The sequence below is a fragment of the Salvelinus alpinus genome, chromosome 15 (genome assembly GCF_045679555.1).
Source record: "Salvelinus alpinus chromosome 15, SLU_Salpinus.1, whole genome shotgun sequence".
Lineage (NCBI taxonomy): Eukaryota > Metazoa > Chordata > Actinopteri > Salmoniformes > Salmonidae > Salvelinus > Salvelinus alpinus.
The window spans coordinates 31,278,389-31,293,397 of NC_092100.1; the positions used below are offsets into that span (position 1 = coordinate 31,278,389).

General features: G+C 38.4%; 1 protein-coding gene across 3 annotated transcripts; it reads right to left on the minus strand.

Annotated features, from left to right (window-relative positions):
* Positions 1 to 1,468: 1,468 nt before the first annotated feature.
* On the minus strand, positions 1,469 to 11,552 carry nr2f2 (nuclear receptor subfamily 2, group F, member 2). Of its 3 annotated transcripts, none has more exons than XM_071343315.1 (3): positions 11,315 to 11,552; positions 6,158 to 6,685; positions 1,469 to 4,104 (listed from the first exon to the last, which is right to left on the minus strand). In XM_071343315.1, the coding sequence occupies exons 2-3, from the start codon at positions 6,666 to 6,668 to the stop codon at positions 3,830 to 3,832; spliced, it is 786 nt and encodes a 261-aa protein (XP_071199416.1). In that variant the 5' UTR covers positions 6,669 to 6,685; positions 11,315 to 11,552; the 3' UTR covers positions 1,469 to 3,829. The 3 variants fall into 3 exon arrangements, with proteins under 3 accessions (XP_071199416.1, XP_071199414.1, XP_071199415.1); XM_071343313.1 differs by lacking the exon at positions 11,315 to 11,552 and adding an exon at positions 7,676 to 8,890 and having other exon boundaries at positions 6,158 to 6,703; XM_071343314.1 differs by lacking the exon at positions 11,315 to 11,552 and adding an exon at positions 7,676 to 8,888.
* Between the last annotated feature and the right edge of the window lie 3,457 nt (positions 11,553 to 15,009).

Sequence of the window (15,009 nt, forward strand, 5' to 3'; positions counted from 1 at the left end):
CATTCTAGTCACAATTTAGTTACACCATCACCGCAAAGGCAAACGGAATGAATTACAGCATAATTATATTTAGTTCACTTTCACCATTAATTAAACAGGAGCATGGTGGGATGTCTTTGAAATCCGAGAAATAGGAGGAAGCCAGCTGAAGTGAGATTTACTTACACATATTCTGACACTGACAAAGTGTTGCACAGTCTGGTGTAGGCTACACTTTAATATCCTAGCCCCATGGGCTGCATACTGCTTATACTAGTAACCTGTAGTAGTCCAGTTGTAGTTGTAATAGTAGGCTTAGTAGTAGTAGTAGTATAGTAGTAGGCCTAGTAATAGTAGGCCTCGAGGTAATAATAATAATAATCTCTAATGTAGTTGAAAAATATTAAATATAATTATAGGCCACGTTTTTTCGGATAATAAGAAAAATGAAATGCCCTGTGCTACAACATAATAGCGCACTGCTAAATGTATTAAATATATTTTAGTAGGTTATTTTCCTTACAAAAATTGTCCACAGAATAGACTCTCATCATTTTGAGAGTGCTATTGGGATGACGATGGGCATGATCAAAGTAATGAAATAGGCCAATCGTAATTCACGATTTTGCAATATACTCAGTGTTTGCTTACTAATCACAGTAGAAATAGTTGGATACCTCTGATAATAGTTTTATTGAGGCTCTGGGTCTCGATGAAGGAGGTCTATTTCTTAAGCAATGTGGTTTCTATTATGGAACACTGATTTGCTCCGGGGAGCCGTAGCATGCGTTGGATTGCAAGACGCCATATTGACTCAACTAATAGGACACCGAGTTAAAGTTAAAGGCGAGCTTTAAGGCTGGGGGATCGCACGCTTGATCTCCCTTTACAGAAAACACACATTTCAACTAATACTCAACTAGAGGGGTAGGGTTGGTATTTAGTTGAGTAAAATCAAACGACTGATAGTCTCTCTTGTTTGCTTCTTACATTGATATTTTTGTAATTTAGCAGGCGCTTGTTTGCTGCTGCCGGTGAAAATGTAGGGCAGTTATAGCCAAGGCTCCTCAGACATATTTTCAAAGTCCACTGTGGCATTTTATTTACGAATTCAAGTCAGACATGCCTGTACCTGCAGTGTTGCCATACGTCGAGATGTTATACGTTCACAAAAGGAATGCGATATAACATGCTAAAGTACCAAAGTAAACGTTGTTCAAATGTCATTGTACAAATATATAGTAGCCTACATACCAGCAGTCCTCTCCTTTGCATTGATACACATAGGACAACTTCACTTCAATTTGTGACGCCAATAATTGCATATACCCAATAGTCTCTCTCTCTCTCACGCTCTCTCTGTCTCCCTCTCTCTCTCTCTCTCTCTCTCGCTCTCTCTCTCCCCCTCTCTCACACACACATGTATACACACACACATACATGCACACACATTATTTTGACTGTTTAGTAATAAAAACATGAAAAAACGTTTTGTTTTCCAATTCATAAATTATAATTTAATACCAAGAACAAATTTACAGCAGAATGCTTGTTTACAATAAGCTAACACAAACAAACAAGAATTGTGTTCAACTATAAACTTCCACACACACTCACATATATCACTTGCAATTAATAATCATAATCATCATAAAAAAAGTATCTATACGTTATCAATACCCTGCAGTCATATATTTTTATATATTTATATAAAAACGTGGGTCAGTTTAAACTGTTCATAATTACAATCATGTATCATTCTCTGGTCCATATGTGGCATGGGAACAGCCAAAGAGCACTGTTCAATCAACTACATAATATGATCCCTTTTTGTCCAACCACAACATGGTGTCTTGTGTGTTGAAGAAAAGCCCCAAAAACAAGGACAAAATTGCTAGCTTACACACACACACACACACACACACACACACACACACACACACACACACACACACACACACACACACACACACACACACACACACACACACACACACACACACACACACACACACACACACACACACACACACACACACACAAGGCATCTGTCACAGACCAAAGGAGCAGAACACTAAGTCAAAATAGCTACTCCTTTCCAAACCAGCTCACCCTGTTTAGTCTTAGCCTATTATTGAACGTTTTGTTTCTTTTTTAAATACAAGGGCTAGTGTACTGAATGCACAGATTATATCTATACAGTCAAAAACATTTACATTTATATATATCAAAGATAAAATAGGTTAGCGACCTGTGGCCATGCATTCACAGTCTAAATACATGAAAAAGAAAACATTTTTGTCGTAATATGTATATACATTACAAACATAACTTTCAGTGCTACTAGCTAAGTCTGTCACTCAATTGAAGACGTTGTATTACCGAAAAAATGGCAACCACAGTTTTTCTTAATCACATATACTTTGTATAAAGGAAAACTCTTGAAATGAATTGACCTATATTTACAACAATACTGCCTCTAATTAATGTTTTTCAAGTGAAATACATGAGCATAAGACTGAAGTTTCAAATCTAATAGTGTTCCCAAAGTTGTGTACTTAAACAACGTTTTGATAAGAAATTACTTTTCAGGCACTTAATGCTTGAAGTGTAGAGAGGGTGACATTTCAGGGACATCGTAATAATACTGCTATTAAACACTATTCCAGCTGTAGGCCTACATAAAAGGTATATGACCCTTGACCTTTCCAATTTCAAAATAAGGTATTGTATGACTAGATGTTTTGATTGATGTTGAGGCCTATACATTGCAAGACACAATGTTCAATGCATTGGTAGTTAATACCATATCTAAATGAACATAACAATTAAAATAGCTGTGCATCTACGTTTACAAGCCACACTCACCCTTCAGTAGCCCATATCTCAAGGCTTTAATAATTTTGTTGAACTGTCTGCAAATGAATGCCAAACATTTGGAACTGGGTGCACACACAAAGTTGAATACAGCCAGAAAGGGGTTCATTAAACATAGGTTGCCAGTATGCAGGCTATTTCATTCACTGTTCAGTAATAGCTGTTTTACTGTCGACAGTGCCTTGTAGAATCCTTGTTCTATATTAAGAGCTGATGTGGTTCGACTGGCTCAACTTAGCAATGGCAAAACAGGGCAACCCTGGAACATCACTTAGCCTAGGCTATATTCTCAATTGGAAAGAGAAATGATTTAGCTGGATCAGAAAGTTGAACTTGAACACCAAAAGAAACTCCCTTGCCCAGTTTAGTGGGGGTCATCCTAAGAGTAAGTGCGTTTGCAGCATTAAGCATGTAGTTATAAGCCTTTTCCTATATTGCTGTGGATTTAGTTTTAATTCTTGAAGAACATTTTACATTACTTAACTGTTTCAAAAGAAGTCATGGTTTTAGAAAAGAACACCACCTGTACTACAGAATCACATAGGCCGGTTTGGAACCAGAAAGGAGGAACAAAATAAAAGTACAAAAAATAGCTAGATACATGGACACAGGACAAGTAGGCTAATTTGGAAAAAGAAAACTAACTTTTTCTTTTCTCCTAAGTTTTTCCAAATACTCATTTTAAATGCACTTTATAGTTTCATTTTCGATTTGAGGATTACCAAAATCATTTTCCTTATTTTTGTTTTTGTTTTATTTATTTTTCTTAAAAAATGGATAAGAAGCAACTTATTCCGAATGACACGGGGAGCTTTTATCTGCATTTTGAAAGTTCGATGAATGTCTCAATTTTTTAAATTCACAGTCATTTATGACAATGTCTTTCTTTGTGAAAGCAAGCTCTTGTAACAGCCGTTTTCCTTCTACAAAAGAAGCACTAACCATTCTTAACCCCTTTGTTCATTCCTTCTGCTTACTGAATTGACATGTAAGGCCAGTTAAAACTGCTCCCCGAAAGCAACATATCCCTGATGAGGGTTTCAATTGGGGTTTTACCTACCAATCGGACGAAAAACAATTGCTCTATGACCGATGAAGACACTGTGCGCAGTGAAGGCAAGCGAAGTAACAACTTCCCAAATCGTGTCGGCTGGTTGGGATACTGGCTCCGAACATATTCCTCCAGGGCGCACTGGGACTTCTCTTGCAAACTTTCCACATGGGCCACATCTGAGAGGCCACAAGCGTCTGAAAAAAATAAATAAACATTAATCATGCTGGACCCAAAATTCAACACATATTTACGACAGAACACTACTAATGCATAATATCCCTCTCGTTGGCAATATATATATATATATATAACGATGACAGGTGCGCTTAAAATACAAACAATGTTTAGTCATTTGGGCTGCTTGTAAATTTAAAGAAAACATACCCTGTTTGTGGTGTTAAATCAGAATGATTTTGACTGTGGCCGCTGAGGTGTGCTTGTAGGCCATAATATAACAACCTATATTGCATATTGATTAAACAATCAAAAAACAACCCAACTGTGATTACGTATAATCAAACATTTAGCGTTTGATATCACTCTGTCAAATCAAACATAGGCCAGTTATCGCTACTAATATCAACATAAATATTATATTCAGTTGGCCTACATTATTTTCTTGATAAACTGTCTAATAATAGTCACCATTTATGTCCTGTGCATAGGCTAATCATCAATAGGCTTTGTGATTATTAGTGGCACTGTAGTGCGGTGAATAAGAACAGGCAAATTCCTTTTTTGTTGCCTTATATTTGGAAACTGGCAGTTGTTTGTAATCAACTAGACAAGCATCGAACTCAATCACAAATGTTTACATTTTAATAGTAGTTTGGGTTAACACACACATAAACACACACATACACACTCGCGCACGAACGCACGCTGACAGGGTGAGAGAGTTGTGACATGGTGACCTCTGTAGGCTACTGCGTTGTGATTTCGCTTGAAGTAGGGCTAGAAACCGAAACAACCACAAACAGCGATTGTATTAACCAAGTCACCGTAATAACCCCAAAAAATGGCGGATCAATGATATGTAGCTTAGCAGTGCAAACTCTTGTAGTCTACATAGCCTATTCATAGAATACATAATAGCCTACATGCAATTAAATAAAGATTCAAATAGACAAAATGAAGCATTCATTATCACAACGATATATTGTTTAAACCCACAGGTATTTTTGTAGAATTTGCCTAAACCAATAGCTAAATGTTAGTAGTTACATGAAAATAATCAAATGTTGAAGGCTTATTGTAAAAACAACTTATACGTTAGATTAGTAATTGCTTATTTCTGCGTAAGTTTGTGTATTTTCACACTTGTTCTTTATTCCCCACTTTAATTATGTAATGTAATCATATAGGAGTGTAGTCTGGGTCATGACCCAGTTCTGGAAGGAGTCCATAAAATGTATTGGATCCCTAGATCTTCCTAAGAGAACAGAGGGAAATTGAAAGTATTTTCCCGAAATATGTGTAATGTCCGTCGTGTGATCAGGCTAAATGTGGTAGAAAGGCAAAGGTGTTATTTTATTAATGAAATCTTCAATAAAATACGCTATTCCGTCAATAAAATACGCTATTCCCTACAATTTATGGCCCTCCCTGGCGAGAATAGGCTACGTTGTATGTCTATTCCCGACATTTACAATATATTTGATTGGTAAGCAAACTATTCTCAAAGTATAACTTCAACAAAAATACCGACAGTTTGTTTTTATACCATGTCTCCACTGAAATATTCGTATGAGTGACTTTTATGATGTGGGTCAAAGTTATCTTTCAGAGTATATATTTGGGACAGCGCATTTAGGACACTGTATGAAGGGGCACAAAATGTTGCTGTATTGGGGGAAAGGGGAATTAATATGAATAAACTTGTTATTCAGTATTAATCTCTAAATTCATGAATGGGAGTGGACACAAATTGAATCAAGTGTGCCTATGCCTGACCAGGCAGTAAATGCAAATGGTGGGCCATTTTATGACTAATGCCCAACAGTGCAGTGATATAGGCCTACAGGCAGTTGATAGCCATAGGCCTATGTTTTTATCCTCTATGGGATTTTAGGACAGGCCAGGCGTTTGCAAAAATGTACACTGTTTATATATTCTATTGCATGCCTAGCCTAGTATTGTTTTCAAACAGGAAAAGACAAAGCACACGTGACCTAAACACATTCTCTAAACGCATAACTGGAAATTATATATTCTATTGTTTTTTTGTTGTTGCAATTTTGAGCTTACCTGAAGTAAAGAGCACAATTGCCTTCAAGCAGCTGTATTCAGCAGAGTCAACGTGCAAAACTTTCAGCTTTTCCACTTGTTCTTGGAAGATCCTAATGTGGTCCATAAAGGCAACCACTCTGTCCGCAGACATGGGAGAGGCATGTAGGCCAGCCGCCGCCAGAAGTGGAGCCACATGGAGAGGCATGGAGCACTGTGCGGCGTTGAGCACAAATAACTCACTCCAGGTCAACCGCAGAAGAGCCACCTGGTCAGTAATCTGAAGGTCTGGAAAGAAGGGGATATTCCTGGCCCACTCCACGGCGCTGAACAGCATCCTGGCCGCCAGTTCACATATGTTCTCGATGCCCATGATGTTGTTGGGTTGCATGCATTGACTGCCATACCGGGACGTTGGGTAGGGCTCCGCTCTTAGCAGTAGAGAGATATATCCGGATAAGTAGGAATGGCAGTGGAGTGGGTCCCCATTTGTCAAGGCGAACTGACCATGGTGTGGCTGTGTGGGTGGCATCCGTCCCCGTTGCACCGCTGCAGTAAAAAGAGAAACTGCAGATATTGATGCCTGAATTCTACACATCAAGAGACATTGTAATCCTCCTGACCAGGAGGCTATGTCAAATGTTGTTACACTATAGCAGTTCGAGGAATACACATGCTATGTACCAGTTTAGACATTACTTTTGCTATTCAAATGCTAAGATGAAATCTATGGATCCAACATTATAAACTAAAACAATACATAGGCTACAACAAATAGGCTAGCCTACATACTTACAAACAATGACTGTTATTTACTGTAGAGATCGATACAAACATATTGCCCGGCAAAGTAATGGTTCTCTATGGAACATGTTAGAAGTAGGCTAGTTATAAATCTGGGTTTTACATTTTCATGTTGGTGTTCGGCTACAACAACATGAGCGCACTAGAAGCACAAAGGCAAGGCAGTCCCTGCATGTTGTAACCCTTAACCTACTTAGCAATCTATTCGGCTGGTTTTATATTGACTACCATTTTCGACTGATCATTGAATATAACAAATTTAATGATACACATATGCCATTTTCTATGTACAGCTCAGTTTTCTGGTCGAGATTAACACGACACGTAATGCGTGGGATCTAAACAAGCTGTCTCTTCACTCCACACTCGCCATAATAACGTTGTATGTGCGCTTGTATTCAAATACAGATGCATATCCATTTTGTCTCTTCCAAGAGGACGATTCAGTTCTAATAATCTACATCCAAACTCTTATGACTATTGTTTGTGAAGGACACATGATGAATATAGCGTTTAAGAAATATAACACTTCAATCGAACGCTAAAATGAAGGTTTGCTACGATCGGTCTTAAGCACTAAATTCTGACGGCCCCATAGCGTGCTTCGGCCGCGCAGCCTATGGAAGAAGAATCCGGGAGAGAATATGGGAGACGGCAACACATACAATTACATAATTCATTCAGCGCACGACATACAGCGCAAATAAATCAACAAGAAAATAAAAATCCCAATACCTTCCCGTCTCATGCCAACTTTCAGGCATTTTTTGAGGCGGCAGTACTGACACTGATTGCGATGGTGCTGGTCAATGGGACAATTCCTGTTGGCACGGCATGTGTAACTGAGGTTCCTTCGTACGCTCCGTTTGAAGAAGCTTTTGCACCCCTCGCAAGTAAACTGGCCATAGTGTTTACCACTAGATTTATCCCCGCAAACAACGCATTCTATGTGCTGTGGCTGCTGTTTCTCCGACTGCATCGTCTGGTTTGTCGGCGTAGACTGTACAGTGTTGTTCGGGGGTCCTTGGACGGTTGTCTGAGGGGTCGGAGGGGCGACCTGAGAGCCTGACAGATTCATCTGAGGGGTCGGAAGGGATAGTCCTCCTTGAGATTGCGAAGAAAGGGTACCTTGGGTCTCAGACACATCGTCCTGGGAGCCTCTCCACACTACCATTGCCATATCTATCAGTCAACGTAAGGAAACTTTTTGTCTGCCGTTTTTGGTCTCGCGGTGCTTGTTTTCTCAAAAGAATGCAGCACGCTGTAATCAAAATTAATAGTAAAAAAAAATAAATGCCAAAAGCCTACTGTTGTCGATTGTTCGTTGAATCTTCGAAAATGTCAAATTATATTGCTCTTGTAGACGATGCGAAGCACACGTTTTAAAACTGATGTGATGGCGAGCTGAATCGCAGCCTTGCACTTAGAGGCCAAGTCCAGGGGCGCTTGCAGTCAGCCATCCAGGAGATCTTTCAAGGGGGAAAAAATAGCAAATGATTGCGATAATGAAATGAGGTAGCCTATTCAAGAAACGGAGCAGTACGTTGAACGTAGGTGACGTGACAGCAGCATAAAACACACAATTGATGTAGGCTACACACTAGCAGCAGAGCGCTATCAAGTTCCAGCTCAAGTCTTGATGAAAATCATCAACTGGTAAAACAAATATTGCTGCTTCTCCCTTTTCTTCTTGTGAGGTGGTGCGAGCAGCTGAAGCCAATGCTTTAGTCAAATATGAAGTCAACTCTCCGACAAGCAAGTGATAATAAAACAAAAAGATCACAACCTATAGAACCTCCTTCATGCACGGAAAAATAATAAGAAAAATAACAGAGAATCAAAGTGATCAAATATGTTAAAAAGGGTGAGGTTAGGAAGTGATTGCGAATAGTAGGAGCTTGGCTGGCAGAATGCTTTCTCTCTGATCAGCTCACTGAGCTCTCTATATAGTGAACTTTGACACGACTGCTGCAACTTAGCACATGTTACCATGGAGATGAGCTGCCATATAAGGAAAGTGACTGTGTTTGACTGGTCAGAGCTCATGGACCTCCCCCTGAACCCCATTGGCTAGTCGGTACTTGTGCTACTTGGTGCCTTGCCAAAGCAGGATAGGGGTCGAGAAGATGCTTGGTCCTAAAAGGAGACGAATTAGAGGAGAGGACCGTGCTTCTAATTCACTCACATTTTTTCATTAAATATACATGTAAATTCATGTTCAATGATTACATTCTCTGACCACATAATGTTTCTTATGTGACTGAGTATAGCTTAAGTCAGTGGGTCGTTGCTATCCGGGTTTCTTGGGATGTCCCTTGAAGTTTACATTTAAAATTGTTAGGTTAGGTAAGGGATATGGTTATGGTTATGGTTATGGTTAAGGTTAAGGTTAAGGTTAGAGTAAGGCTTGAGGTTAAGTTTCGGGTTAGGGTTAAGGGTATGGACGTCTCAAGGATCCCGGAGAGCACTAACCTAATAAATGTTTCCTGATGTTTATTTTTCCTTACATCTACAAGTCTGAGAGAGGTGAGGATGGTATTTTTACATCTGATATATGCTTTCATGAGATGGAGTAGCCTATAGTGCTCCTGCATTAAAGTCAAACTTCAGTCTACCATTAGGCTACATTAGAGATTGCAGAATGCAGTAGAAGTAGGCTATCATAAATTAATCTAGATTAAATTAAACATTATTATATGATATGGCTTTGTACAAAACAAATGATAACATTGCTTGTTGAAAATGTTCCTGTCATTACAACACATTTGCTGTATGAAAGGTGCTATACAAATAGAGCTATTATTATTGTTTCATTAGACTGATTAGGACATATTATCAGAAAACTTAGCCTATGTTCATTCACAATGCTGTATTACAATATAGGCTAATAGCTAATATATGCACTATCTTATTTCAGAACATGCCACATCACGGTTTCCTTCTATTAACTCACGCATTGGCCTATTATTAAATTATTTCTATTTTTTTCTACTTCTGGTTGTGATGATTATGAATACCTGTAGGCTACACATTTGCAAGTGTATGATAAATAGCTTTTTATAGAGTTACAATAAATTAAACACAAGCACGAGGGATTGTAATCGTTAGTCTATAAAGTAGGCCTATTTTAGGTAGCCTTAGCGTCCAAGATGTAGCCCACAACACAATGATTTGCCATGGATATCGCCTATATGAGAGTTTGGACCTCTCTCAATTCATATCAGAAAACCCGAGATATGGTGAGCTATTGTTAGAATATTTTTTGGTTCATGATTTCTAGGCTATAGCTGATAACATTCATGGAGTGTATTGAAGGTTGTTAAACAATATCTGTATATGTCTTAATCTATTATCATATGCTACATATGTCGCATAGGCCTGAGTGAATGGTGTTTCATTTGAAGACAAAGCATATCTATGAAGTATTTAGCCTAAATTGGCCCCTATATGCTCCTTGAAGTTTCTAGTCTGAGCATTGTTAGCTGGTACTTTCAAAATCACAATGGGGCTGTCAAAGTTGGGTCTTGTGAAAAATTTACAGAGCTAAATCAGAGCATATGCTGTCAATGGGGGGGATACAGAATAAGGGATCTATTACAGTATCTGGGTGCCCCCTAGCGTATGGATCCTTTCTGTCTCAAATCGAGATTCAATTCCGAGGAGCCTTCCGACATGGAAAATGCCTCGTTCTCTTGTCTTCCACGTTGACCAAAGTAACGTGCTCCCATTTCAAACTGAGTGTTTTAGAAAATGTCTTCTAATTGACTTGGACGTCGTCGAGGTATGCGTGTAGGTCTCTGTTTCGGCTTTTCATATCCTATATGCTCTGTAGGCACAGGGAATGTTTGTATAGGCTTTTAATCGTTGATTGATATAATACTTGGTCTTGAGCGTAACACTCATTCTAAAGTTAACGCTAGGGTCTAAATATTATCCCTGTCGGCAGTGTATCTTATTGTTGTATTGTGGAATCTACATGACCACTCCATTGGTGAGTATAAACATTTTGTCATGTTTGTTTCCTTAATGAAATGTTTGAATGTGAGCGCATGCTTGGCATTAGGTAGTTGTCTTGGTCGTAAATAAAACAACTATCAAAATGGATACATCAAAAAGCTGTTTAGTCTTAAAACACAACACTTTTTACATAAAAAAATCGCTAAAACCTAATGAGTCTTACCAAGGCTACAGGCAAACGATAAAGATACAAGGACGCATAACCAGATAATTATTGTCTAATCGAAACATTAATTGCAATACATATTGAGCAGAAACACATGGTAGGCTACATCTAAACCCACCTATATGTTTCATAAAATAGATTGTGAGATTATTGTAGACAATAATGTATATAGGCTATTCTCACAAACGTACCAAATGCATACGTCGATTCGTCCGCAGCGTGAAGGATCTTCTCTCATCAGAATATCTACTAGTCTTCTCTTTTCGATATAATGTCGAGAATAGACAGGCAAGGTGTCCTTCCCAGACGGAATGAAATAGTTCAATTTATGTGCTCAACTTAAACCTTGTAATGTAAATTGACTTGTCTTCATAAGTAGTGGTTGATATGGCTGTCTTTAAAAAGGAGAAAAGTAAAACAGCAAGATGCTCCTGTGCGTCTTTTCTGTTCTACAGTATGGGTAAAAACGCGCCTGTATGCCGCTGCTTTGTGTGGGCTGGATGAGAGGTATAGGGAGGGGGTGAAGTCAGAATATAGACAGACACCTGTTTGTATTGAAAGTAGTGATGCTTTTATACATTATCGCTTCATTTGTGTCAGAATATTGGATGTAAATCAGTTTCAACATATGACACCAATAGTCTAGCTGACAAGTGGATAACCCCAACTTGTAAAATATTCCTTCGTTGCTGAAAAATGTATATCAGTGTGTTGTAACAACTATATTATTATTATTATTATTACTGGTAACACTTGAAATTATTAGTAGACCAATTATTGCTGTTAATATGACTATTTGCATTGTTGTTGATGTGGTTGACAACCACAACTGTTGTTAGTGAACAAGGCACGGAGATGATTGCATTCAGATAGGCGCATTTCAATTGAGAGATAGCTTCACTGATAGTAGGCTACGTTCTCATCCTCATATGTCTACAAACAAACGTCCACTAACACACTGAGAGAAAGACATTGAGAAGGGGACGGAGAGAGGGGGGAGAGAGTGTGATTTGACCTGACCTCTGTACTGAGAGAGAGAGAGACTATAGGTTGAAGATATTCACCGTTTCTGGTCCTTTGTCAAGTTCAGGGGGTGAAGTATATATTTTCATATGGCCTTCCACACATTCGCATTTAAACCGTTAGCCTACTTTTGTAGATTAGCCACGATAGGCCTATAGACTTATGTGTGGACAACGAAAGCTGTAAAGAATAACAACTAATGACAGCAATAGGCCTATATGGGCAGTTTCGTCAGTTGAAAAGTAACAGATTTGTCCTATACTTTTTCACATTCTCTGGATAAACTCACGTCTATGATGAATCAATGATAAAAGTAGCCTACAGTTACACAAAACATTTTCCTTTATTTTTGGTGGTGCACTTCTTGGCTAAAATGATCCTCTCAAGACAGAATCTAAAAGCATGGGCTACAGGGCACAGCAAGCCTCCATACACAATAGCGCACCCCCATCGGGACCTACATCGATTAGGACGAGACTCGAGGATGTCGCCACACTAAATATTTACTGATCACACACAATTTTCAGGATCTTTAACGATTTTCCATTCTCAGTCCGCTGAAAAGCTGTAAATCACTTTATTATTGTTTGTAAAGCAAAGCGCGCACTCTGGGACACAGGGCTTTAAGATGTGCCCTGATCGAGATGAGCGCAGTTAGGTGAATCGATAGACAGTGAATGGCCAAGTCAGTGGTTGATTTCATGGTCGTGCTTTGAAAAAGCCTTCACTCATGTAACAGGTTAAGCTAACAAATGAAGAAACAGTACAACTTTTGTTCACTAAAATTATGTTTAGTCAACAAATGAATTGACAACGTGATCTTAAAGCTGGAAACCTTAGTTGCTACATGTATTTTGGACTTATAAATTAATCATATACCCATATACCCACAGAATAATGAGCTTAGTTCAACTGTAGTACCCTATCAAGTTTTATTCCACTGTTTGTAAACACTGTAAATGTAAACAAACAACCCTGCTTAAAACTATAATTCTGATACCATTAATGATCAATCCCTCAGCTTTTTACCAAAACACAGGCAGGGTGCTGGTCTCTTATTTTTTCAATTAAGGATTCTAGCTTTAATTTATCAATAATTAGCTAGGGCTACCTCATTTTCGGTGACCAGAAAATAGCATTTGGGAAAATATGCTGCCTATAGAATCGGCCTACTTGTTGACAGTGGTACTCAAATACAATACCTAATATGCATTACTTCCTAAATTTACTATAGCCATATTTTATAGATAAAGGAGATATATTCTGAAAAATAATGTCTATGGTTAAACGCATGCTTATTAAAGGAGTAGGCAATACTGGAATAGTGGGATCAGGCAGTGGCAGGTGAGCCTCTGTGTGTTTGGGTGAGGCGACAAGGCAAGGATGAAAGTTCACTTTAATCTTATCTCTGCCTTCACCAAGTCCTTCAAGCGGGAGATAGAGGGATACTGACCCGAAGGTCTCTGAGATCCCGGCCTGATTAACCCACCCAGACCCAGCTGGGTGCAAAGGTTAACCAGGCTAATCAACTTGAAGAGGCTGATTGAGTTAGATGACAAGGAGTCAAGGGGGAAACAACTGTCCTCCCCAAAAACAGCCAGAGGCCAACCATTGACAACACTTTAGTCTGTGTGAATCTCACTCTTTAACCTATATCAGCAATCCATAAAGTTGAATAAACAAATGTCCTGTTGAATCTCCTCAACAATTATATTAGTGGTGAAGTATTTAAGTGGAAGTTATTAATTAAGGTTTAACTAAGATAGGGCTAGTCATAGTGTATTATGGAAACAAGTAATATTTTTGGTAAGATAGCATAGTTCCTTATGTTATTTTCATCTAATTTCTGAGCATATTCCTAGTGTCATGAACTGTGTTGTAATGTAATTTGGCCTGGGGTATACATTTTTTATTTTACACCTACATTTGCCTCATACAGAATTGACATTGATTTCATGGCTCTCTTCAGTGAAGCAGTTTGATGGACAGGTAGACAGACAGCCCTCACAAATGAGCTCCATCCACTAATCTGTGACAGGGTAAAAGAGCTCTAGTGGTCCCTGCCCTTTATTGGTCTTCCTTGAGTGACATGTCAACTGTCCTTAAAAAACAACATTAACATTTCTTTATGTTCTCTTCAAAAACATATAGTCATAGTCTTACATCTGATTCTACTCACACTATGTATATTATACAGTGTATAGTGGACCGTTCAAGTGTGAAGTTATGGTTATATTCATGTTTCTCAGACTCTTTTTCAGAAATGTAACTTTGTAGATGAAAACATGAAATCCTGAAGCTTTCCTGTAGAGTGCATCCTGTGAGAGCGCATTGTTCTGTGAAGAACTGCTCCGTCCACAATTCCCGAGGCAACAGTGTTGTCTTAACGCTGAAAGTCATGTAGAACAAATTACAACATATTTGGGAATCAAGCCAAACTTCTGTGTGGATAAAAACATCATTATTACATTTGGTTGTAACTGATATTATAGGCTTTTCAGTAGTTACAAAGGAATACTTTCAGGGATTCTTAGTGTGACTTTTACGTAGGCCTACTGTAGAACTTAATTTTATTGTAGTATTTAAGGTAAAGTTTGTTGCTAATAAACTATTAAATGGGTATCATGAATTCATACAAAGTTGCAATGTCTCACAATGCTATGTGACTTCAATTGTTCATAAAAATGTAACACTTATTGACTCTGCATATTTGAGATACAAAATCTACTGTCAGGATTTGTATAATCTGTAGGACTATGTTTTTCTACATTAAGCATCAAGAGATTACAAATTATACTTTTTATTACACTGATAGTGAATATGTGTACTTTGTTGAGCCACTCTGTGTGTACAGCAATGTCTT

Bases quoted from the DNA above. Each gene is read 5' to 3' on its own strand.
- nr2f2 (XM_071343313.1), bottom strand. From the start codon at position 8,120: ATGGCAATGGTAGTGTGGAGAGGCTCCCAGGACGATGTGTCTGAGACC. The intron at 6,704-7,675 runs GTATTGGGATTT...CAATATCTGCAG, and splicing joins AGTTGGCATGAGACGGGAAG to TTTCTCTTTTTACTGCAGCG. The intron at 4,105-6,157 runs GTAAGCTCAAAA...TATTTTTTTCAG, and splicing joins AATTGTGCTCTTTACTTCAG to ACGCTTGTGGCCTCTCAGAT.